The sequence below is a fragment of the Poecilia reticulata genome, linkage group LG16, assembly GCF_000633615.1.
Source record: "Poecilia reticulata strain Guanapo linkage group LG16, Guppy_female_1.0+MT, whole genome shotgun sequence".
NCBI classification, from domain to species: domain Eukaryota; kingdom Metazoa; phylum Chordata; class Actinopteri; order Cyprinodontiformes; family Poeciliidae; genus Poecilia; species Poecilia reticulata.
In genome coordinates this window covers 6028792-6052717 of record NC_024346.1, presented here as the reverse complement: position 1 = coordinate 6052717, position 23926 = coordinate 6028792, and the positions used below count along the sequence as shown (strand labels likewise).

General features: G+C 35.4%; 3 protein-coding genes across 5 annotated transcripts in view; all 3 read left to right on the top strand.

The window, feature by feature from the left end:
* The first annotated feature begins 6 nt into the window (after positions 1-6).
* Positions 7-1526, top strand: LOC108167001 (macrophage mannose receptor 1-like). The gene is made up of 3 exons (XM_017309300.1): positions 7-315; positions 959-1047; positions 1122-1526. Exons 1-3 carry the CDS (start codon positions 129-131, stop codon positions 1203-1205), a joined length of 360 nt encoding a protein of 119 aa, XP_017164789.1. The 5' UTR covers positions 7-128; the 3' UTR covers positions 1206-1526.
* Positions 1527-4578: 3052 nt separating this feature from the next.
* LOC103477727 (macrophage mannose receptor 1-like) lies at positions 4579-8083 on the top strand. Its single transcript, XM_017309323.1, has 5 exons — positions 4579-4664; positions 4879-5277; positions 6124-6462; positions 6833-6921; positions 7943-8083. The coding sequence occupies exons 2-5, from the start codon at positions 4929-4931 to the stop codon at positions 8081-8083; spliced, it is 918 nt and encodes a 305-aa protein (XP_017164812.1). The 5' UTR covers positions 4579-4664; positions 4879-4928.
* A 2139-nt stretch (positions 8084-10222) lies between these two features.
* LOC103477705 (retinoic acid receptor beta-like) overlaps positions 10223-23926 on the top strand; it is a 28247-nt gene continuing 14543 nt past the window's right edge. Inside the window, exons 1-4 of one of the 3 annotated variants that reach the window (XM_008430988.1) lie at positions 10228-10306; positions 12615-12682; positions 15814-15976; positions 22933-23093. In XM_008430988.1, the coding sequence (XP_008429210.1) occupies positions 15835-15976; positions 22933-23093 (303 nt within the window). In that variant the 5' untranslated portion in view covers positions 10228-10306; positions 12615-12682; positions 15814-15834. Of the gene's footprint in view, positions 10307-12614; positions 12683-15032; positions 15977-22932; positions 23094-23926 lie in introns of those variants that run through there. The other 2 variants (XM_008430989.1, XM_008430987.2) reach the window with 2 other exon arrangements.

Here is a 23926-nt window from a genome sequence, read left to right as displayed (position 1 = left end):
TTTACATCTCAACTAAGAAAACCTGGAGTTCTGCTCAAACGTACTGCAGGGAAAACTACCTTGACTTGGCAACGATTGAGAACCAGCAGGAAAACGMTGWAGCTAAAARGTTGATACCGACCTCAGACATGAGTTGGATCGGTCTGTACCGAGTGCCGTGGACTTGGTCCGATGGGAGCCCCAGCTCGTTCAGACACTGGACCTCTACCGGGCCAACAAACAGCGACGGTACTCTGCACTGCGCCACTGAGAATAATTTACATGAGTGGAGTGATGCAAACTGTGATGCTCCCCATGTTTTCATCTGCCATCAAGGTGATCAGAAACGGAGCAGCGTAAAAAATTAACAGCAACATTTTGGTTTACTTARCCTTTATTTAGCCATATAATGTCTTTGAAATTAAATATTTACTTTGTTCCAAYAAATATTGATTTAGAAAATAAATATTATGTTTGGAACAAAACATTTAATTTGCAAACTAAATATTTTATTTGAAAGCTAAATCAATAGTTTGCAAACTAAATATTTCAATTTACTTTGGAAATCAGTTTGGAAAACACAGCAATATTTAATTTAGAATCAAACATTCAGTTTTAAAATTGGATTATAAATATTTAGTTTGAAAACTAATTACTGTACTTTCCTTAATTAAATTATATATTTAATTTGAAAGCTAAATGTATAGTTTGTAAACCAAATATTTAGTTTTATAAACTAAATATATTGTTTGTAAACTACATATTTAGCTTGTAAATTAAATATTTAACTTGGAATTTTGACATTTATAAATGTGTGAATAACATGGTGAAAATATGACTTTGAAAAATGAACATCCACATTTTTTTCTCTCTAACGGACTAAATAAACCGAAATATTGCTGTTAGTTTTTTAGTGTGCAACTTTAAAATCAGCATGTTTGGCTGCTCCTTTGTGACACTGAGTTTTGTTTCTGCTCAGTGACAAAGAAGGTCAGCCTTGTGAAGATGACGACTGTGACCGATGCYGACCTGACCGATCCGGACATCAGCGCCCGGCTCCTCCAGCAGGTACTCCAGACTCTCYGACCTCCTTWTGGTTCATCACATCAAACAGGAATTTCACACATTTTGCCCTTCCACAGCTTGGCGCCTTACTGACAAGTCAGGGRTGGACTGATTTCAAAATACAGTGGAAGATTACACCCAAGAAAGAAGGACAAAAATGAAAGCGCAGGACATCAGTGTGATTAATGTTSTCTGCATATTTATACTCTGTACAGAACTCGAACCACTGTTGGTGATAATACAGTAAATCTGTCTCTATAGAACMAAAAATAACTATCCTCTGTAATTAACAATCATTTTAATGTCAGCGTAATGCTTTTAAAGTTTTCATCTGATTAATTTACTAATCACTTGATGATGATTTTAAACTTGAAGCCAGAAGGATATCTATATGCAAAAGTCACACTTCACATGTTTTTACGCTTCCAGCCCAATGTTTGAAAATTCTCCTTTGGGGATCAATAAACTGTTTTTGAATTGAATTGGAAGACACCCAGCTGTTTTTAGGCAATAATAATGTTTTTTGGTGTCTGGAAAATGAGTTTCAAAAACCTCCCGAATTCTGAGTCACAATCAACGGCCACTGCGCCGTTACCATAGCAACGCCAGCCGGGTCCAGACCGTTACCTAGCAACSCAWGCTGAGCTCCAGCATGTTTGGGCAGCTGGTTTTACTGCTGACTTACCTTCCAGAATCCACTCGCTGCMTTYTTGTTGTTTATGCAGGAGGCTCTACTTCTGCTATTGAAAGATGTATAGTTCTGTGATTGTACATCTGTTTGCAGCCATTTCTACGTGTGAGTAAATGCTGAGTTGGGGGCGTGGCCAACAGCACCTGATTTGAATTTAAAGAGACAAAACTATTAGGGACATTGTTGATGGCAGAAAAAAAACTTAACAAAACTTAACTCAGAAATTTCCAAGTTTTTTTTTGCAAAATTTTGCCTTTTCAAGCTTGGAAACTTACAAGTTTTTTCTAGAAAAATGCTCATATTTTTCTTAAAAATGTTGAAATGTGCTCCTTTTTTTCTATCTACAAAGACCCTAATATGCTGCCAAACTGAATGAGCTTCATAAACGTCTTTTCAAATTTCCCTTTAAGTTACTCATCTGCAATCTGCTATTTATTCGTGTACGAATCGTCTCTTATGTTTTAAATTTCCTTCAGTTATTATTAATTATTCTAGGATGCATTAGAAAAAAAATCTTCTGATATTGTTGATAATGTTTCCCACAATGTCATGATTCTTTTATAAATATTAGTCTCATTTTTACTTCGATAGGTGTGATTTATTAGTTTTCTTTTTATCACCCATGTTGTATTTTAATTGGGTTTTGATATATGTGGTTTTATTATTTTTAGTTGTTAGTGTTCTGGTACTGTTCTTAGTCAGAACTCTCTTGAAAAGAGATTGTTAATCTCAATGTGACATAAATAAAGGTTACAAACAAACAAACCATGTTGTCTGATGTTATTAAAAGTGCGGTAACACTTTATGAGAAATATAACATTTCGTCTTCTGTGTTAACTCAGAGGTAGAGCCGTAAGGCAGCATTTGATCGTAAGACAGAACTTTTTATTTCAGGTTTTATTCAGTGATTAAGACACAAATGCATTTTTTTCTGACAAGCCAATTAGCATTTACAGTTGGATTGAATCAGATAAAAGACCCCGAACACTGCAGTGAAAATCTCAGACTAAATACTTTTACCAACATATACATTTAAAAATACCTATTTGAAATTTCTTCTTCTCACCTTTAGGTAACTTTTGTTGTGCTCACAAAGAAGTTGTGAACACAACAAAAGTCATTTTCATTGCTTTTATTTACAACATAAAGACATTTCAAATAGCTGTCAATAATATTATGATATAATGTTTGTGGAAAGTAAATATTAGATTATGAACAAAATCACCTTAAGTTCAACCGGGATGAGGTTTGCATGTGAAACTGACTTTCTAGAGTCTGCAGTTTGAATTTGTTTCTCTTTATTAACATAAATAAATATAAGCTCATAATGCAGCAGCATCAGTTCATCCAGAGTTTCCATTTGTTGTTCTGGTATTTATGCAATTCATTCTAACTGGTGTTTTAAAAAATATCAATTTAAACTTCCAACATTGTAACATATAATTCTGAATTATGAACAAAACCAACGTTTATTTTCACGTTTTGATTATGTTGAAAATGTTTCTTCATTCCTTTTGGTTAGTTATTAACTTTCTGTGATAATCTACAAGTCCTGCAAACATTTCAAACTTTACATATGAAAATTGTGTCGCAGCCAGAGAATGAAGTTCACAGTAAGTCCTGTGAATTCAGATATAAACCAGAAGCTGCCTGGTGAGTATATTATGTTTTATTTTAAATACTTCTCAAAGATTATCATCAAACAGCATCTTTACCTCATTATCCTAAAGTAAATATTTTAAAACTTTTCTCATTCAATTTGACTGTAACAAAAACGAAGATGAAGAAGAAAAGATGATTTTATCATGCAATTGAAATCTGAATTATATAGAAAAACCATCATAGAAATAGATTAATAGAAGCTTTCACGCTCCTCTAAAAAAAACACTTTTCTCTGGTTGTTTTGATCGGATTATTTGCTTTTATTTTATTTAAAATCACGATAATCTTTAGCTTCTTCCAGTCAAGGTAGAATAAACTTACAGAAATGTTTAAGTTTATTCACAGAGGATGTAAAATGACTTGTTTGTTCTTGTTTGAAGAAAGTTCAACAATGGATCACAGTTTCACTCTGAGGACTCTTCTGTTCTTTGGTAAGAACTTAAACTGCATTTTAAGTAAGAGGCTATAAGTACTAATAGTGAGGTAAATTTCATAGCAAATTAAAAGCTTTTTTGCTCTAGTAGTTTTAATTTAATTAATTTATGTTTATTAAATTTACTTATTCGTTTTATGTCTAAACCTCTGAAGTGCTTCTAGAAGTTCTGAGTTTTTATGTTGTTTTTATCAGTCTCTAAAATCTGACTGGTTAATTTGTTAAGGCATGTACATGAGGCAATAACTTATGAGTACAGTATATTAATGTAAAAAATAATTGTATTTTTTATGTGAAACTATGAAATATATGACTGTGCACCAGGGCCATTTATAAAGAGAAGTACATTTCCACCAAAACACATTGAAATTAATCTCAGACATTTATAAACAACATCAAGGAAATTTCTGAGCTCCAAAAGTAGAAAATTTGTGAGAAAAACCCCAAAAAGACTAATTTAAAAAATAAACAGTTTACAACTGTTATATTAACATTAAGGGCTGGATGGTACCATATAATTATTGATTAGTTATTTGTTTTAAACATGTGAAGTTCTGCCAAACTGGAGGTGACATTCCCTGTTTTATCCAGTTTTCATTCCACACTGTTGTTTTTATTTTTAAGCAGTTATGAGGCACAGTGGAGAAACATTAAACTGCTGCTGCGCCAGTGCAACAGGTTGTTACTAGGTAACCAAAGAATGAGTGAGTTGCTAGGTAACCAAGGAACGACTGAGTTGCTAGGTAACCAAGGAACGAGTGAGTTCATCCACCAACCTTGCTTGAGAGTTTGAGTGGCTAAACTCTTTCCTCTGCCTACATTTCCCAGAATTCTGTACGGTTCTGAGTCGGCTTTCAGGGAGTATGTTATATATTGAGTATTTAATATTCTATCAGGCATATTACTAATTGATATTGTGTGTCTATTGCAATATATATTGTAATTGATTTGTTGCCAAGCCCTATTGGCTTTCAAATAAAGTGAGCTAGCCACTTAATTTTAATATATTGAAGAAATTCAATAAACTATCGTCTCCGTCAACATTTAGGGTTTATCCTCAATACCTGCTCACAAGTATGGGAGTTTCACTACATCAAAATGAGTAAGACCTGGGATGAAGCACGACAGTACTGCCGAGAGAAATACACAGACCTCGCCAAGATTGAGAGCAAAGAGGACATCAGCAGACTGAACGCTCCTTTTTCCTACAGCTGGGTGTGGTTTGGACTCCGGGACGACCCAAAATCCTGGAAAAACACAATGGGTTCTGACGCAAACTCCTGGAGATGGTCAACAACTGGAGAAACCGGACAAACTGCTTACCACACATGGAGTTTGGGTGAACCAAACTACAGCGGCGCTAACGAAACATGTGTAGTGATGACCAGTACAGGACAGTGGGCTGACAGGACATGCAGCCTGCAGAGAAACTTCATCTGCTTCACCAGTCAGTAAACGAATTAATCCCTTAAAGATGTCACTTTTATTTATTTATTTATTTTTTTACATATTTGTTGAAACTCTTACGATGTGATGGTATGTTCTGCAAATCGTGAAAAATTTGAGCTGCTCTGCCTCTTTCCAGTGCTCACTGTGCTAATCAGAAGACAGGTCTTAGTGGTGTCAATCACCCTTTATGTGGCGCTGCCCATCCCTACGTCCCTCTCCCTTGCTCTCTGCTATGCTGCAGCTAACAGAATGTGCTGTGTATGCTAAGGCTAGTTAGCATGGCCACCTATGAGGGGAGATAAATGGTTTTCCAGCAACAGTAAGTTGTTTCTTCATTATAAGCACATTTAGCAGCACATTCACAAGGGTGATTAACAGAACTAAGACCCTCCTCCTGACTCTGATTGGTTGTTTTTGGTTGGGAGCGATGCATTTCTTCAGATGGCAATAGTAGCTCAAGGAGGAGAAGGAAGAGATTGATCTTTTCAGAGATTATCTGTCTAATAGCAAACAGTCAGAGCATGATGACAGTTTAACAAATATTTTAAAAAAACATAAAATTAAAATAAATTTACATACTGCAGCCAAATATAGTTTGAGCAACAATTCCTTAACTATGTAAATGTGTTTCTAGGCAACAGATTTGCGTTTGGTTCGTATGCGATCAGAAGTGGATCCCTAAAACAAAATACAATATTTTCCTGTATAGTTAAAACACAGCATGCGGCCATTAATAAATAATGTGATCTGAGAATTTATGTGTAATCGCAGCAAATACAGTTAATTTATAAAATGCCGAATACAATTTTGCTCTTAATCTGTTAACTTTAATTTATTTTTGCAGCCACAGAGAGAAATGAGAAGAAATACGTCTACATCTCAGCCCAGGAAGCATGGAGCTCTGCTCTGACGTACTGCAGAACGCACCACACAGACCTGGCGATGATCGAGAACAAGGCCCAAAATGACGAAGCCCGAAATGCAAACCCAACAGCCAGCGAAGTTTGGATCGGTCTGTACCGAGTGCCGTGGATCTGGGCCGACGAGAGCCAAACTCTCTTCCGACCGTGGCACTTCTCCCTGAATAACTACGACGGCAAACAGCACTGTGCATCTGAAAACAACGTCCACCAGTGGGGTGACGAAGACTGCAGTGTCAGGAGACCCTTCATCTGCCATCGAGGTGACTGTTTTTATCGACAATATATCAATAACGATATAGATTGCTATAGACACGTGATCAATATCAACAGATAATACATCTGATAGAATATTTAGTATTCTATCAGATGTATTTTACACGAATATAATGTTCCCCACTGTGCCTCATAACTGCTTAAAACCAAATAAAACAACAGCAGGAGTGAAAACTGGATAAAACAGGAGGTCATGATAACAGTTTGGAAGTATCTAAGATATTTAAAACAAAAACCTGGCCAATAATGATCAATCTCTACTGATTTTAAACGCTTATATTGTGATACGTTTTTCAGCCATTTTGTCCAGACCTTTTTGATCATCTAATTAGTTTGTTATTCTGATGTTCTGTTAAGTTTCAAGGAAGTTGACGACTGTGAGGATAAAGTCTGTGACTGACGTTGACTGGACTGATCCAGCTGTCAACTCCCAGGTCCTCCAGCAGGTAAACAAACCTTCCTGACTCTTCAGTACATTTAAATATTGAAAACTGATTAAATTTGGAAATATTTTATTATTTATTTCCCAGCTTGGTGCCTTGCTAACCCATCGGGGATGGACCGACTTCAAATTGCGATGGAAGAGTCTGCCAAGCAAAAACCACAAAGAGAAATGTGTAAAATCTAAGTGTAAACTAGAAAATTCCTGAAGAAATTTAACCGGGGCCTGCCAAAGTGTGCCCGTCGGTTGGAACCCAGCATTCTGATGCTAAAAATAATCATCAATGCTAAGCTTAGCTAAATTGTAGTCAGTAACCTGTGGAGAGGCAGAAGCATGTTGACTAAGCTGTACTTGTACCATTCATTATGTTAAAATTAATGCATAAGCTAAAATTAGCCAAAATGCTATTGTTAGTGTGAAGGCTATCAGCAGCATGTGGGGCATCACTAGAATGTTGTCTGTCATTGACTTTACTCCATTCAGTATGCTAAACATTGCTAATAAATACAAAAATTAGCAAATAGCTAACTTTAGGGAAAAGGCTAATGCGCTGGCTTGCTGCACAAGGCAGTTCACTATCCTGGGAAAAAAATAATTAAAAAGGCTTAATATTATTGCACCACCTATGGCGGTGCACTGACGTGAGGGGAATATGCAGGCTTTTATTTTGAAACTTTCAGTAAGCTTCATTTTAATGACCACACTAATTCAATGTGTAACAGTGGTTTGGTTAATCCTGCTATATAATGCCCAAAACAGCAAGTAGCTCTAAATGCCAGCTCAGCCCGCCTCTGTAATAGTTGAGTGTTCCACCTTGTTGTAGTTCTGACCTTCTGGTCTGCCCTCTGTATTAAAGTGTTCCGCCATGTTTAGAACTACAGAGTCTTTGTAGTCCAAACCAGCAGCTCTGCCTTTCTCTGTATTCTGTTGCTATAGCGATTAATCCTCAGCCACCTGCCGTGTGTGAGACAGAAAGGTGGAGAAAGATTTCTATCTTTATAAAACAACAACTCTCACCTCGACAGATTGCAATTCCACCTAAAACCAAAGGTTTGTGTTCACCTGACTACAGCTACACAGAGAAGACCTTCCCTTTGTCTCCAAAGAACCCTGACCGCATTGGTTCAGATGCCCTCGTATCTCTACCCTCAAGAAATCACAAATAACCGTTTATTTCTGCCCAAATCCAGGAATAACCCAGTCAGTTTTGAAAAAAAAAAGAAGTCCGAAAAACTGCTTCCTGTTCAGGATCCGTAAGGCTGATCCCAAATCCGTTTGAAGCATATGAGAGGGCTATTTGTCATCTCCAATAGTTCTGCGATTCATATCTGTAGCTCATTCAGAAATGGCAGTGATGAGAGAAAAATGGTGTGCGCTGAGCTCTGAAATTTTTCAGAAAAGTCTGACAATGAATGGATGAGAGCCTATAGCTTTATTTACCCTGTCACATGATTTTGCTCTGAAGCACCTCGACAGAAAACCATCAGCCCTAGAGAAATTTTGAAAATATTTTACAGGAGCAGGCATGCGTATCAATGTCATGACCAACTTTCATACCAATAGAGCAATTTTTGCGGCCATGAGAGAGGATTTCAAAATCATTTTGGGGTCAAAAATCCACTCCATTTCTCAGTCAACGATAAATCACTTCTCTAAAAACTCAGTAAAGATTTCACGATAAGTATCAACCTCCAAAAGAAATGTGAACCAAATAAAGTTGAAAATCTTTGAGAATTCATTTAGCAGTTCACAAACTGCTAAATGAATTCTCAAGACAAATGTATCAACAACGGCTGCTAACAGGTTGTGATGAAGGCAGATCGATGTGAGGAGCTTGGTCGTTTCTCAATATGCGTTCTTGTCTGTACTTGTGTTCTCGCGTCCTCGTGAAATGTCATCGACAGCGGCCCAAGTACTGTTCCAATTCAAAGTACACATCCAGGCTAGAATGCTAAAAGTACCAGGATGTGTTCTTGCTCCGCCCATTTTATCAAGGATGCATCATAGACATAAATACGTAGACGCCTCATTTAGCGGGTCGGCCCGTTGCTGCGATACGTCACAGCGTCCGCCATATTGAATGTGGAACATGTGCCAGTAAGCTAATACAGGTAAATGGACTGAACTTCAGAAATTGCCGTAAAATATTTTAAATTAATTCCTGTCATTGACACATTAATATATTTGGCAATCAAAGAAATGACTAAAGACAGAGTTTCTAACTTTTGATGTGATTATTTAATTGTTTTGGGGCATTTCTTAATAAAGAGCACAATATTTTTATTTGATAGAAATGATCATTTTTTTATATTAACATTGATGAACAGACACTTTTACAGTGTTTAGAAAACATATTTACATAATTCCATAATTTAATGTACATTTAACATTTCAAGACAAGAAACAAATAATTTTTTTGAATTTATTTTTATACATTGAGAAATGACTTCAGGTATATATTAATCAGTCATTGTCAAACATTAAACTACATATTTTTCTTACTTTTTTCCAGAGAAAAAATATTTATTACAGAATGCCAACTCTATTGATAGCAAAGAGTGAAAACAATTATAATATAGTAAATTATTTTTATTTCATTACATAAGCTGTATTAATACACTAATACTTCAGATTGAGATATTTAAAAATACACAAAAAGTGAAAGAATAAAACATTAATTATACTGGGAACACTGGTCACAGGCAGGGCTTCAGTCTGCTGGTCACACTGGGAGAACTCAATGACTTCTGAGACGTCCTGGTTCACAGGCTAAAGCCAAGGATAAAAGAGAAATTATCCAAAAGTAAAATAGAAAATACATATATATTTCCTTCACATTCAGAAAAAGACATTTTCAGCATGTTGGGTTCTGACTCGTAGCATCTTTATAGCTAAATACCGACATGGTGAAGCTGAGCTGCAAACAGACCGAACAGCAGCTCCAGTTCTGATCCTGACTGATCTTTCCTCACTACATCCCCTGGTTTTTAATTAACTTCTCCTCTAACAGCTGTTTCTCATCAGCTCTCTCTCATTAGAAAACAGTATGAAAACGTTAGCTGCTACGCTTACAATCAGCGGTTATTTCGGGCCAATTTAGGTACGTAGGAAATGTTTTTCGGTTGTTTAGAAGCGAATTTCTAGCTGCAAAGTCAAGTAATTCTGATCTTTCATCCTTACCTCTGAAAGGTAATGCCAGTTAATCCAGTTTGTTTCGTAAAACGGTTGAAACAGGTCCACACAGCACAGGATTTAAGGAGCTCTGATCGCTCTGCTGCCACATAAAGATGGCGGACGCTGTTACGTACGACTCAGCGCTCCTTCTGCGGACTTGAGGCAGCAAGATATCCCACAATGCAATGCGCCACCAGCAGCGGTAAATAGAGAAGGTCAGTACAGAAATGTATTGCAATTTTACTACCATTAATTGCCACAAAAACTAATCTAAATTTGTTTTTAGGCAAGAAAGTAGACCTTATAGCTTCATATATCCACTCAATTCATCCAGAATGCTCATACTTTAATATTTGCTCCGGAGTTTTTCGGAGTAGCATAGCTATGCTAACAGACCGGAGGAGCTGCCAGTTTAACGGGCGGTTGGAAGTGTTTTCCCCGCTAACCGCAGCCTGATTTCAGCAAGTCACTGTCGTTTTCCGCTGCTTGTTATCTGTTCGTAGAGGCTGAAAGTGAGATATAATAGCGAAGAGCATACCGAATGTTTTAATTTCATACGGCGGCATATTTAGGCCTTTGCAGATAGAAACCAAAGGAGGTGTAAATTTCCTGCAAAAAATCTCAGAAATATTCTAGAAAAAAATAATGGAAATTTTGGAATTTGTATTTAATATCAAGAAATAATCAAAAGGAAAAACTCACAAAAATTTCAGTAAGTTGTAAATTTTCAGCTTTTGAAACTGAGATTTCCTAGTTTGTTTTTTTCTAAAAAAAAAAAAAAAATCAGAAATTAATTTCTGAGTTCTTTTCTATAAACTTTTCAAGCTCAGGAATTTCTTTTTCTACAAAATTTCTGATCAACTTCAAAAAATTTTTCCCGACTGGTAGATTATTTCACTTATGGCAAGACATTTCCCCATGTTTTAAGAGAAAATATAACTGCCAGGGGAACTTGTACTTTTTTAATCAATATTAAGAAATTTTAAACTAAAAACAAGCTCATGTGTCTTATTGAAAGGTTACTTGTAAGATAGTGCTTGAAATACGATAAAACTAAGATATTTGCACTAGAAACTAGACTTGGTAAGATTTTGAGTTTTTGTAGTCAATCAATTTTCTCAAAATGCAACGATTTTCATGTATTTCATGAATCATGTATGCCAAAGATTATTTAAATAATTTAATATTTACAATTATTTTATGTGAATATTTTGACCTTAACTTTCACTTTAACATGTATCCATCCATTTTCTATGCATCTTTAACACTAATACAGTTCAGATCTGCCAACTAACCTAACATGGATGTTTTTAGATTGCAGCTCTAGACATTTTACTCAAGTAAAAGTAGAAATACTTCAAAAATAAAATTACTCAAGTAAAAGTACAAAATACAGAGCAGTTAAAATACTCCTAAAAGTATTTTTACCCCCCCAAAAAAGTAAATGTAATTGAGTAAATGTAGTTCCTACCAACTCTGGTTGCAAGTACTGCATTGTTATTGATATTGCTCCATTTTTGTAATGTAGAGCAATGAACCAGTGAAATCAGGTTTGGATTACAACCATTTAACAGCCCCGATAAATCCTTTAGGAAATAAAATCCAACTTCAAAGAGGAGTTCAACTCCCAAAGAGCCTCTTTTAAACCAGTTACGTCCCTGTCATCCAGCGAGACAGTAAAAATAAGGAGATATATAGCACTAATAAATAACTCCACCATGGTGCCAAGCCCCAAGTTAAGGTTTACAACAAGTAGTAAAAAGAAAAACGAAGCAAAAGGAAGGTTAGGAATCTGTTAAGTGGGGTATAAATGACCAACAACATGCCATTTGGTGCGTTGATGTGTTTGGACAAAATGCTGAGGACACAAAAATGGACATAATGAGTTTTATTTAGAAGGTTGGAAAGAGTTCAAAGCTAAACGGACTGAGTTCAAAATCTACGCTAGTCATGCTGTTCATGCAAAAATAAAAACCAAAGGATTGGAAATGTGAATAAACGAATAAAAGTTTTCTCCAGTCATGTTTGAAGAAGTTGGATTTTTAACCATTTCATTTTCAGTTTGATTGCATAAAGTTTTGTCAGACAGCAGAAATGTAAATCTGTGTCCAGTAAAACTGTAAATATGTTTCATTTACCACTTTTCTTTTTTTTTCAAAAGGTAAAAACGACGTACGCACACATGGACTGAAAATGGTTACTGTCAAACCCCCAAAAATATTTTAAAAATCAAACTCTATATATTTATTAATCTAAAATAACAATAGTCTTAACTTTTCCAACCTTTCTGACATTAAGTCTCGTTGCTGAAATGTACTATGCAAATATGTATGTATTAGCGAGAGAAAATGCAGGGATTTGTTGATTTTTTTTTTTTTAATGAATTTCCACAATAATTTACAAGAAAATGGAAGGACTAATTGATATAATTTGGCAGAAAACAGATAAAATAAATGATTTAACTGATAAAATAATGTTTAAGCACACTGTTATCTTGATGGTTCTATTTATTTGTCCCTTTAGAGTCTAGAGGGCCACGTAAAAAGCTGCCGCGGACCGGATTTGTCCCCCGGGCCTCGAGTTTGACACTCGTAAGCTGCATCATCTCTCAATCTAAAACTCGCAGATCATCCACTTATCACAACCTCAGCAGAAAAGACAGAAATGATGGAGAAAGAAATGGTCATATTTGGGGGAATGAAGTAGTAAAAAATGTGATTAATGGGACAGAAGACAGAGCCTGAAGAGCAGCTGGGGGAGGATGAAGATGAGGAAAGAAAGAAGAGGAGGGCAACAGCGAGCTGGGAGGGAGGTCCATCAGCAGCAGCAGGCTGCAGGAATGTTTCACATGCCTGTCCTCTGCATGACCTCGCCTCCCTGGAGTGTGGGAGATACTGGGAGTAATTAGCCTCTTTTAACATTGGAGCTGGGCTGCCTTTCCGCCTCAATGGGGTTAGCAGTGGCATTGAAGGAGATCAAGTGTATAATTTCAAACAAAGTAACTTTAGCTTTCATTTTGGGCGATGCAGACAATGCATATGCAGATTCCACTTGTGTGTTTTCGTCTCTGTTTCAGTAGTTTTCTGTTATTTCCAGTTAAGAAAGGAAAAAGGCTTAAATTAATTTAAAGCAGAGGAGATTTCCTTCCCCCACCCGCAGAGCCATCTTGCTGCTGACCTACTTTATCTTCTGCTAGATTTAATTATGATCTCTCAGACTGAAAATATTTCTCACTTAAAGTCAAGGATCAAGAATTCAGACAGACAGAAATTAAGAAAAACTGGGCCTGAACTGCATCGATTTTTGTAAAAAAGGCCACAGCAACTTGGCTCCAATCACAAAATGTCAATACAGGAAACAGTTACCAGCTTTACTTAAGTACTTTCTTTCTAAAACCCAGTTTCTTTTATTTAAAGGTAAAACTCACCAATATAAAAAGACTTAGAACTTTAGAGGTAACAGATTTAATGTCTTTACATCAAAATAATCATCATTTTTATCTTTTGTATTTCAAAAATAAGCCCTCCCCCCCTTTTTTTTTAACCTAAAATAATAATTGCGGCATTAAAAAAACAGTCGTAGTGATACTTTAACAGGAAATGTTCCTTAAACCTCTATACGTTTTACCTTGTACTCTAAAATCTGGAGAAAAAGCAGACACAGATTAACTGCTATAAACTGCATTGAAATGTCTTAATAAGAATTTGAGCTAAAAATGGACACTAGATTGTATGTTAATTTCTTACATGTAATCAAATTAAGTTTGTCAGGCTTAATTTATTTATGTCTGTTTAACAAATTAATAAACTTAATATACTCACATGGATATACTTAATTTCATTACTTGTAACAAATTAACTACATTTTACAGTTGAATCATCTGTTTTCTTAATTTCAGTGTAATGTATGATATTCTGTTTTGTTTACTATCAAACTTTTATGATAATCTTAGGTTTGGAAGTTGTTTAACTTTATTTTATTGTAAAAATGAAGTGACTGTCCCGTTAAGAAACATTACATGTAAATAACCCTAAAACAACTGCGTAATTATATTTTTTTCTTGCCAATAAATACATTTTAAATATTTACTTAAATTTTTTTATAGGAAACCACAGAAGAAGAAAAAGGTTCTGCCCAGAATTTGCATTGAGAGCAAGTAGCAGGAACAGAACGCCATGTTTATTTTTAGCATTGATGCTAACCCAACCGGTTGCTAATTACCGTTGCTAATAGTTAGCAACAGTTTCTAAAAGTTAAATAACTAATTAATGCACAATTATCAAAGTTTTTTTTACAAAGAGTTCTATTTGTAGTTATGCTAAGCTAATTGTAAGCATCTACTTCAAGCAGGATATAATAACACCAAGAGTTAGCCGTTTTAAGGGAGTTTGCAGCATATTATAAAACAATTTACGATCTTATGAATGTGTACTTTTTCTGTTCAAATAGAAGACCAAAGAAGAATAAAACACTTTATTTAGCAGTGAACTTTAAAGTAAAATATAATTTAATCAGACAAATACACAGAATTTTTTTAAAATATTGTCAACATATCTTTAATATAAAATTATAAAATGTATCTAACGTCTCATTTTGTTTTGTCATTTCCAAAGTGTTTACTTAAAAGGAAAGTAAAGATACGAATATTTGATGAAAAACTCCACTGCAACATTGATAGTTTAAGTTTTTCTGGAAGTTAATTTCACACACAACCTTTACATCTTATTTAAGAAACTTCTACACAATCAAACAAATGTAAACTGAATAAAGCTTGTAGCATTTAAGATATGTAACCTAAAACACTTGTTTTAATTGTCCGGTTTTTTTTTTAATCAAATGTTTAAGATGTGAAACAAAGCCAGCAGTTGGATTTTATGATTATTTAAAATATTTTTATTGTCTAAAGGACTTGTATTTGTTTGCTTAATAATAAAATTAATCAAAATATGCTTTAATAAACTCAATTTTAGCTCAAATTTCCTGCCTTTGCGGTCAACTCCAATTCACCTGTTCCTAATTACAGTTAAAACATGGCAAACATAAACAGCTGCATTATGGGTAATGTAGTCATCTGGTTTCCCCTCGATTATCTTGTTGTTGTCGGTGTAAAACAATCCAGAGACGAATGTTTTTTAAATATGTTCGAGGTAAATGGAGGGTTTTGATGTTTTCCCACACTGCACTGGTTTGTAGAGGTTTGGTACTGGTTTCCAGAGCCGGTGATGATGTCACACCGAGGCTGGGTCATGTGAAGGGCAGCAGCGGAGGAGGTTCACGGAGAGTTCAGCCGCATACATTAGGTAATAGCATCGCACGCCGTGACATAACTAGTGCGAAGCAGGTTGAGTTGAGACATTTATCAATAAAAAAAAAGCGGAGATAAGATTAAAAAGCCGTTTTGCAAACTTTGTTATGCAAAACAACCAGCAGACCTGGATGCGTGGAAGCGCCCGGACTCCAGTGCGCACGCTGCGCGCCAATACGCACAGTTTATGAGGAAATTAAGGGTCTGTTCCGGCGCGCACACGCCCCTCATAGTGCGATGCTCCTGCTGCATGGTCTGCGCCTCAACAACCGGCTGTAAACCATAAACCTGCGGAAAGCCAACTGAAAGTCGTCACTAACAGGAAGGACTGTGCTTTCTTCCTCCTCTTCTTCATGAGGAGAGCATCTTCTCCAGCAGGACTCCGCTAAGGTCATGTTTGACTTCATGGAATTTCAGGTTTTCGGTCCGGGAGAAATCATGGACTTCTACTCGACTTCCAGTCCCGGCTGTGCGCTGCAGGACCTGGATCTGGACCAGGACCGGGACCAAGACCGGGATCTGGCAGCATTCTTCCCTGAGCTGATCGAGTCGGACTGGCCGGAGCATCGGTGCTCGCAATGTAGGTCCAAACACACACCAAAAAGCGAGTAATAAAATAATTTATGTGTTTTTCTGATGCATATATAAAATCTGTGCTGCTGCTTTGCATATTATTTCCATGCATCAGATTGCGCTGAAAGGGCCTGCATGTCATTACAAAAATRATAATAATGATGATATATATATATTACCCTATATATATATTACCATATATATATATATAGTAAAATGTGACATATTGATTTATTTTATTTGATTTATTTTGACAATATATTTGGGTAAAAATGGAAACAAAAAGTGGATCTAATGGTTGCAGGTCTTCTCTTTGTTGGTTGGTATTTTATTTGCATGCCAAATTTACAGCAGTTGTTGTTTTTTTAATCTTAATTTCTCCTTTATTTTTACAAAAATAGCTTAAAGGTACGTTGTGAGTAGGGCTTTGTGTATATGACAATCATTTTATATGAAGTGATTTTAAAAACAGATGAGGAATACAATACCAATTTTATTAATTATTATGTCTTTGTAAAGCTTCTCTTATATTATTGCCTAAAGCAGTTCATAGTCTGTTCATTTAAAATAAAAGAATATAATCTGATCCTAGTTTTGAAAATTTGGTCAAATATGTTTGAAATTGTGACAGTTTATATAAAAAAAATGCAGCAAAACACTTTTTGAAATTAGTTTTAAAAGTACAGAAATATTAAGTTTAATCAAAATAAGACGTTTGCAGTATTAAACTGTTGAGACAATTTTCCACACCATTAAAAATATTTAATATTTTAGTAGAGTAAGATCTTAAGATGTGTAACTTAATGTGGTTTTTCCAGCTCATGGTCTTGTAATCTAATCATATTTTTAAAAATGTGGTTTAAAAAGTTTGAAATTGTGAAATTTTATTTAAAAATAATGCACAAAACACATTTAAACACATGTTTGTATTCAAAATATACAAACTATTTACAATTAATGATAATAAGACATGTTTCTCCAAACTGGCTAGCATAAAAATATTTTAGTAGTGTAAGATTTTAAGATGTTTAATATAATTTCCTTTTTTATAAGTGAATGAGTGAAGCATTGCTTGTGTTTTTAGTGAATTTGTCTTATAAATATATTTAAACTCAAAGTTAAATCTCTAGATCATCTGTTAAAATCACATAGTCTCATTGTACACAAGAGTAGTGATGAGCAAATGTTATGTAATAATACAAACTGGGCTGCAACTAACGATTATGTTATCGATTAATCTTTTGATCTAATGATTAATCGGATTTAAAAATGGCACATTTTGCAGATTTTTCTTACATAATATCAGAAATGTGGTTAAAGTTTCAAATAAATAATTCCTTTTATAAAACAAGAAAATAGGATTTTTTTTCGTTCATTTGATCGTTTGTAGCAAAGGATGCATCTGCAAAATATTTGGCGTATAGTTGATCTGTTTACATTTTTTTTTCAATTAACCAATTAATAATTCAACTGCAGTTCTGAATTTTTCAGAATTTGATTCAGGTGAAGCTATTTGAAAAGTTCTGGTTAGAACATTTTTACAGAAAATCTTATTTTCTTAATCGTAATGAAAAATGTAAATATATTTTTTTTTGTTCAGTTTTGTTATTTTCTCCTCAGAGTGTGTTATTCTTTCAGAAAACCTTTTTTGTCTTCGTCTATATATTCCAGTTACCGACTAACTGATTACTGAATTAGTAGATGGTTATTTCAGTAATCGATTAATTGTGATTCATTTGATTAATCGATTCATGAGTTGCGTGTATAAACCACTAAGTGCGTGTTGTGGGATAAATTAACGTTCAGAAGTATTGCTGCTGCAGCTTTAAGGGCCGGTCCGGACCCAGAGTGAGGTTTTACCCGCCGTCCGGTCGTTATCTGGTCACTGTGAGGCCTGTCAATGGAGCAGGGTGTGAACGAGCAGCGCGGGTCCATGTGGTGGTCTGTGTTTGGGACGGGGCAGAGCCGGTCAGCTGGGGGTCACCAGCGGGTTCACGGGACGGTCACTGGCTCAGGAGGTGAGAGGAGAGACAGACTGCTTTCCAGTGAAGGTGGAAGTGGAGAACCAGTTCAGCACCAGTTCAGAAAGCATCAACTGTGCAGATCCCAACTGGGAGTAAAATCCAAATGTGTGACACGGTTACTGTCTGGTTCCATAAATCAGGAAGTAAAGTTCTACTGAGCTTTAAATGGCACGTAAATTAACTTTTAGAAAAGCCTGATTTATTTTAAGGCACCTTCAAACATCTGTAAAAAAAAAAAGTTATTATATTTCCAATGATTTTTACATTTCACTCTATTTTACAAGTTTTTTATATTTTTTTTTAAACTAAAATATTTAATTCAGATTTCCCAATTTGAAAATATAGTCATGTACAATTCTGAACAAGATTATTTTATAGTTACTACATGACAGTAATTACTCTTCTTATATTTTACATAATTTTAGATATATTTAAAATTTAGATCAATTGTGATTGCCACTTTATCATTTTAAATGCCAAATTGTGTTTTTTAATTGCAATATTACTGAAATTAAATTTAGCATAATTTAACATAATTTATTTATTAGGCAGGTCTAAAAACTATAAACTGAATGATTCTGATGTCAAGTTAGTTGCTACATATTATTACATCTCTACGCGGGATTTCCTGCAGTCGTTCACTTGATAATTACGTGTTATTGGAGGATTAATGCTTGAATATCGACTATAAGGTCTGGAAAAATGCAAACATAAAAAAACTAAAATAAATAAGAAAAACTAAGCCTGGTGGGGGCACAAATAAAACCTGGTGGCCTGCCAGGCTTATAATACACTGGGGGTAACCTTGCTACAAATTCATTAATAAAGTGACTCTTAAATTGAGTAAAGTTAAGATGAATCTCTATAAAAGACAATAATCAGTGAGACTGATCATAAAGTAAGACTTTATGTTTAATAAGGTTAAAAAAACAAACATTTTTCTCAGCATATTGTATATATGTAGCTCTGTAAATACACTGCAAAAAACTTAAACTCTTACCAGTCTTTGTTTATTTCTAGTGCAAGTACTTCAGTTCACTTCAAATAAGGCAAAACTAAATTACAAGTAACTTTTCAGCAACACATAGCAGCTCGTTTTAAATCAAAGTTCTGGTTCCACTGCAGATTATTTCACTTTCAACATGGGAAAAATGTTTTGTCATAAATAAAATAATCTGCCAATGGAACTAGAATTTTTTCATCAATATTAAGGAAGGATGTACTTAAAACTTAAAATTATCTCCTGTATCTTTCTGTTACTTCAAGCATGCTGACATATTTGCACTAAAAACTCGACCAAAATCACTTGGCAGGATTTTGTGTTTTTGCAGTTTCTGTTTTGCCTTTGAACAAAATCCCAGAGATTATTTACCAAAGTTCACGCAGCAGAACCTAATCCAAGCGGGGGTGATTGTTTACCTCTCTCCCTGGTTAAATCCCTCCCACGCTGCCTTCATCCTCCTCCTCATCAGTCAGCGTGGCGTGCTCCGGTATTGTTCTGCGTTGGGGAAACCGTCGGCCCGATGGGGGTTTCCTCATCTGACCCGCCGACTGCAGGTTCAGTCAGAGGCCGCGGGTTCAAGGGGACGGAGATGAGCAATTCTTCTCATTTTGTCTCCCTTTTCAGAAGAGCTTTTCTTAGTTTTCTGTTGAGGAGCGCAGCAGAGAAGGTGATCAGAAAGGTAGGGGAGAGGTCAACCCAAACGAGCCCCGCTGGAGGAGAAAAACCAGGAGGGATGAGAGTTTTGATCGAAACGATGCGAGTGAAGACGGCTGCACTGCAAAAACACAAAACCTACCAAGCATCTTTGAGCAAGTTTCCATTGCAATTATGTTAGTTCACTTAAAATAAGACAAAATTAATTCACAAGTAACTTTACAAGGACCTTGTTTTAACTAAATAATTGATTAATATAGATTTTGTTTTAAAAAGTGCTAGTTTCACTTAAAACATGGGAAAAATGCAATGTTATAATTGAAATAATCTGCCAGTCAAACTAGTAAATTTTTATCTATACTAAGAAATTACTGGCTTAAAACAAGCTCCCATCTTCCTGGAGAGTTTCATGTTACTTGTTAGATATTTGGACTGGATCAGGAGGGTTTAACTCGTTTTCATTTTGGGTCGTATCAGAAATCTGAATGCTTTTAAAGGGCCAGTTGTATCAATAAAACCCATTAAACTGCTAAAATAATAATAAATGCTGTCCCTCCAGGATTTTGTGATTGTTTTTGTGGCTTTTTGTAATCAAAATCACATATTTTGTGATGCTAATTTAGAAATATCTGTAAGGACTGTTTGCACTAATGTATGATGTTAAATGTGACTTTTTATTTCTCGCCGTCTCAATCACAGACTGTAACTTAAAATCAAGTAAACCTGAGGCAGCTGTCGGTTGTTTTTGACCAATTTTGAGAAAACCTGCCGTGAAATCAGAAAAAAATTTGTTGATCTGTTGATTTTGTGTGAATTTTGAGGATTTGTTGATATAATCTGGAGTCTCGAGGGCCACATAAAAAGCTGCGGCGAGCCAGATTTGGCCCCCGGGCCTCGAGTTTGACACATGTTCACTAGAAACTGCACAAAAATACTTGGTCAAATTTTGTTTTTTTGCAGTGTAGGTCAAAGAGTCATGAACTGAAAAACTAAAAATGGGAAGAAAAGTTGACATTATTGCCATGTTTGCATTTGATCTGGACTGAATCCCAGCTGGACTGACCAGAAGGTGAATGATTCTGGTGTCAAGATGAACATTAATCACTGCAAAAACGCAAGGTCAGAGTATATTTGGTCTACTTTTAGTGCAAATATCTAGTACAAATTAAATAAGACAAAATTTACTTATAAGTAACTTTTATGTAAGCAATAGTGGATCTTTTAAAGTAAATAATTTAATATTCATGAAAAAGTCCAAGTTCCACTGGCAGATTATACATTTTCCCCAGGTTATAAGTGAAATAATCTGCCAGTGGAACTGGTACTTTTTCATTAAATAATAATTTACTTGCTACTAACTTACCTGCAGGTTAGTTTTATCTTATTTCATTTGTATTAAGATATTTGCACTAAAACATAAACCAAAATACTTGGTAAGATTTTGTGTTTTTGCAGTGGTTAATGTTCAGCTTGACCTCAGAATCATTCACCTTCACAGTATTTGGTCAGCTGGGATTCAGTCCAAATTAAAAGCAAACTTGGCAATCATGTAAAGTTTTTTTTTTTTTTCCTATTTTTAGTTTTTAAGCTCATGACTCATTGTCCTACACTGCAAAAAAAAATACATCTTTAGTATTTTTGTCAAGATTCTCATGTAAACATCTCAGACAAAAATTAACCTACGAGTAACTTTCCAGCAAGACAGAAGCTGATTTTAAGTCAATAATTCCTTAATATTGATGAATATTGGTAGATTATTTCACTAATAACATCAGAAAAATGCCTTGTTTAAGTAAAATAAGCCACCGCCAGAACTACTCCTTTTACATCAATATTAAGGGATTATTTAATCAACACAAGATTATGTATGCTGCTGAAAATTTTGTTTTTTCTTATTTCAAGCTTATAAAGATATTTTCACTAAAAAGTAAACCAGAAATACTTGGTAAGAGTTTATGTTTTTACAGTGTATCTGCAGTTATGCTGTTTGTTTGTTTTTTCAGAAGAAATAAAATGACACACAGCTGCTGCTTTGTGATGTTGTAAGTGAATCATTTATGGAGACAGAGTTCTCACTCTGCTAGGTTTTTCAAAGTCCCACTTTGTAGTTTTATCTTGCTTTGTATGCCAGACAAATAGCTCCACATTTAACGAGTCCAAGCTGCTTGTGAGGCTTAGAGGGGGCAGGAATGTCTTCCTCTGTCGCTGCTTCCCGAGCAGAGACAAAGACTGATGAGATTAGGGCAGATTATAATCCTCCTGCCATGATAAGTAAACAAACTGGAATGTGTCTTTATTTTGTTTAGAGAAAAGACGGAAGCAGTGTGTCTGAAAATAAGTACACCCCATGAACTGGAGTCTACCAGTTAACAATATTAGTAAATTAATTGATGATTATTTAAATAATCTATTAATCACGATTAATCATTAGAGCTCCAAACAGAAGAATAGAAATAGCCTTTAAATTTATTGTCCCACAGTGGGAAACGTCTGTGCAAATAATCTCACACAATGTTACAGGATAAATGATAAAAATATTTTACAGCAAAGGCAAAAATTCAACATAAATACCCAGTAATTGATATTTTTCTCTTTTCCAGAGAAAAGTGCAGCTGAGCTGGTTAATAAAAAAATACACAAAGTATACAAAATATTTACAATTAATAATAATAAAAAAACTTTCTTGCTGTATCTGTACAGCAGGAAAGTTACCAGCATGGATGTAAAACATAATGTCTGAAAATGACCCCTAAAAACAAAAAGTCGCTATGTGTTTAATCAGGACGAATCGATTAATCGTGATTAATTAACAGTGAACTAAAGAAAATGCAATTTGCTGAGAGAACAAGTCAAATCTGTACAAAAAATATATACATTTTACATTTAAGATAAAAAAAAAAAACATTTTCTGTTTAACCCATAACTCCTGAAGTGACGTCGTTTTAGCTTCAGGTGGTTCTGATTCCGTAAAACAAATCTCCGATTAATTGTCAAAATAATTGATTAATCGATTACTAAAATAACCGTTAGTTGTTTTTCTATGTCATACCGCTGCGCACATCCTACCAGAAATCTTTCTAAAGTAAATCCTACAGATCCTGGTGAACTTTGACCTCGAGTTTTGTCTCCCTGCTGAAAGATTCTTAGCTTATCTTTGTTTTTCCTCCTGTGTGAATCATTCTGTGTTTTTGTGGAAACATGCTGTGTGTATAAGGTTTGTTCTGCTGAGGATCCCGGTCTCTTCAGCAGTGTTTTTATGGTGTTACTCTGTGTGTTTCACAGCAGTGGAAAGCCAGAGCTCCAGCTCCAGCTCCAGTTTGGACGACCTGTTTGCCAGTCCGCCCTCCCCTCCTCCTCCGCCGCGCACCTACAAGCCCTGCTTCGTCTGTCAGGATAAATCATCAGGCTACCACTATGGAGTCAGCGCCTGCGAGGGCTGCAAGGTAACACTTCATTCATTCATTCATTCATTCATTCATTCAAAAGCTTCAATTTAACAAGAGTATCATTTAGATGTGGTCTAGTCAAAGCCCAGACCCACATCTGGTTGAAAATCTGCAGGATGATCTGTGGACAGGAGGCACTAATGTCCAGACAGATCTGGAGCGTTTTTCCAAAAGTTGGCTAATTGGGTCAATTTCAACCCCAAAAGATTTCAGTTCAGCTGCACAAGTTACAGGTCACACTGAAGCTGAAGCCGAGAGGCTTTGGCCTCATTTTTATGGAAAATTCACATTTTGCACATTTTTTTCTTCCATTTGGATCTAAGCTGCTTCTAAAAACATATCAAGCACTTAAAACAACACCCAGCTGTTTTTTGGCAGTAAATTAAGGATTTTTGATGTCTAGAAAACGGGAAGTTTCAAAAACCTCCCGAATGTTGAGCTACAGAAGAGCTGGGCTGTTACCTAGCAACTCCAGCGGAATGCGACCCGTCACCTGGCAACCCACGATGATCTCCAGCATGTCTGGTCAGCTGGTTTTACTGCTGTATGCGCTGTACAATGGCTACTGGAAAAGACAAATGTTTTGTGTTGACTTATCATTCAGAAACCACTTGCTGCGTTCTTGTTGGTTGTGCAGGAGGCTCCACTTCTGCTTTTCAAAGATGCATGTTCAGGAGCTAACAGCAACTTATTTGGATTTAAAGTGACAAGAGCCCCTAAAACAGCTCATTCTGAAAAGATCTCAAAATATGAGGATAAACAGACTAAAGTCTCATTATATAAGGTTGATTTTGTGCAAAAAAGGTAATAAACATGTTTAATAGGCCATA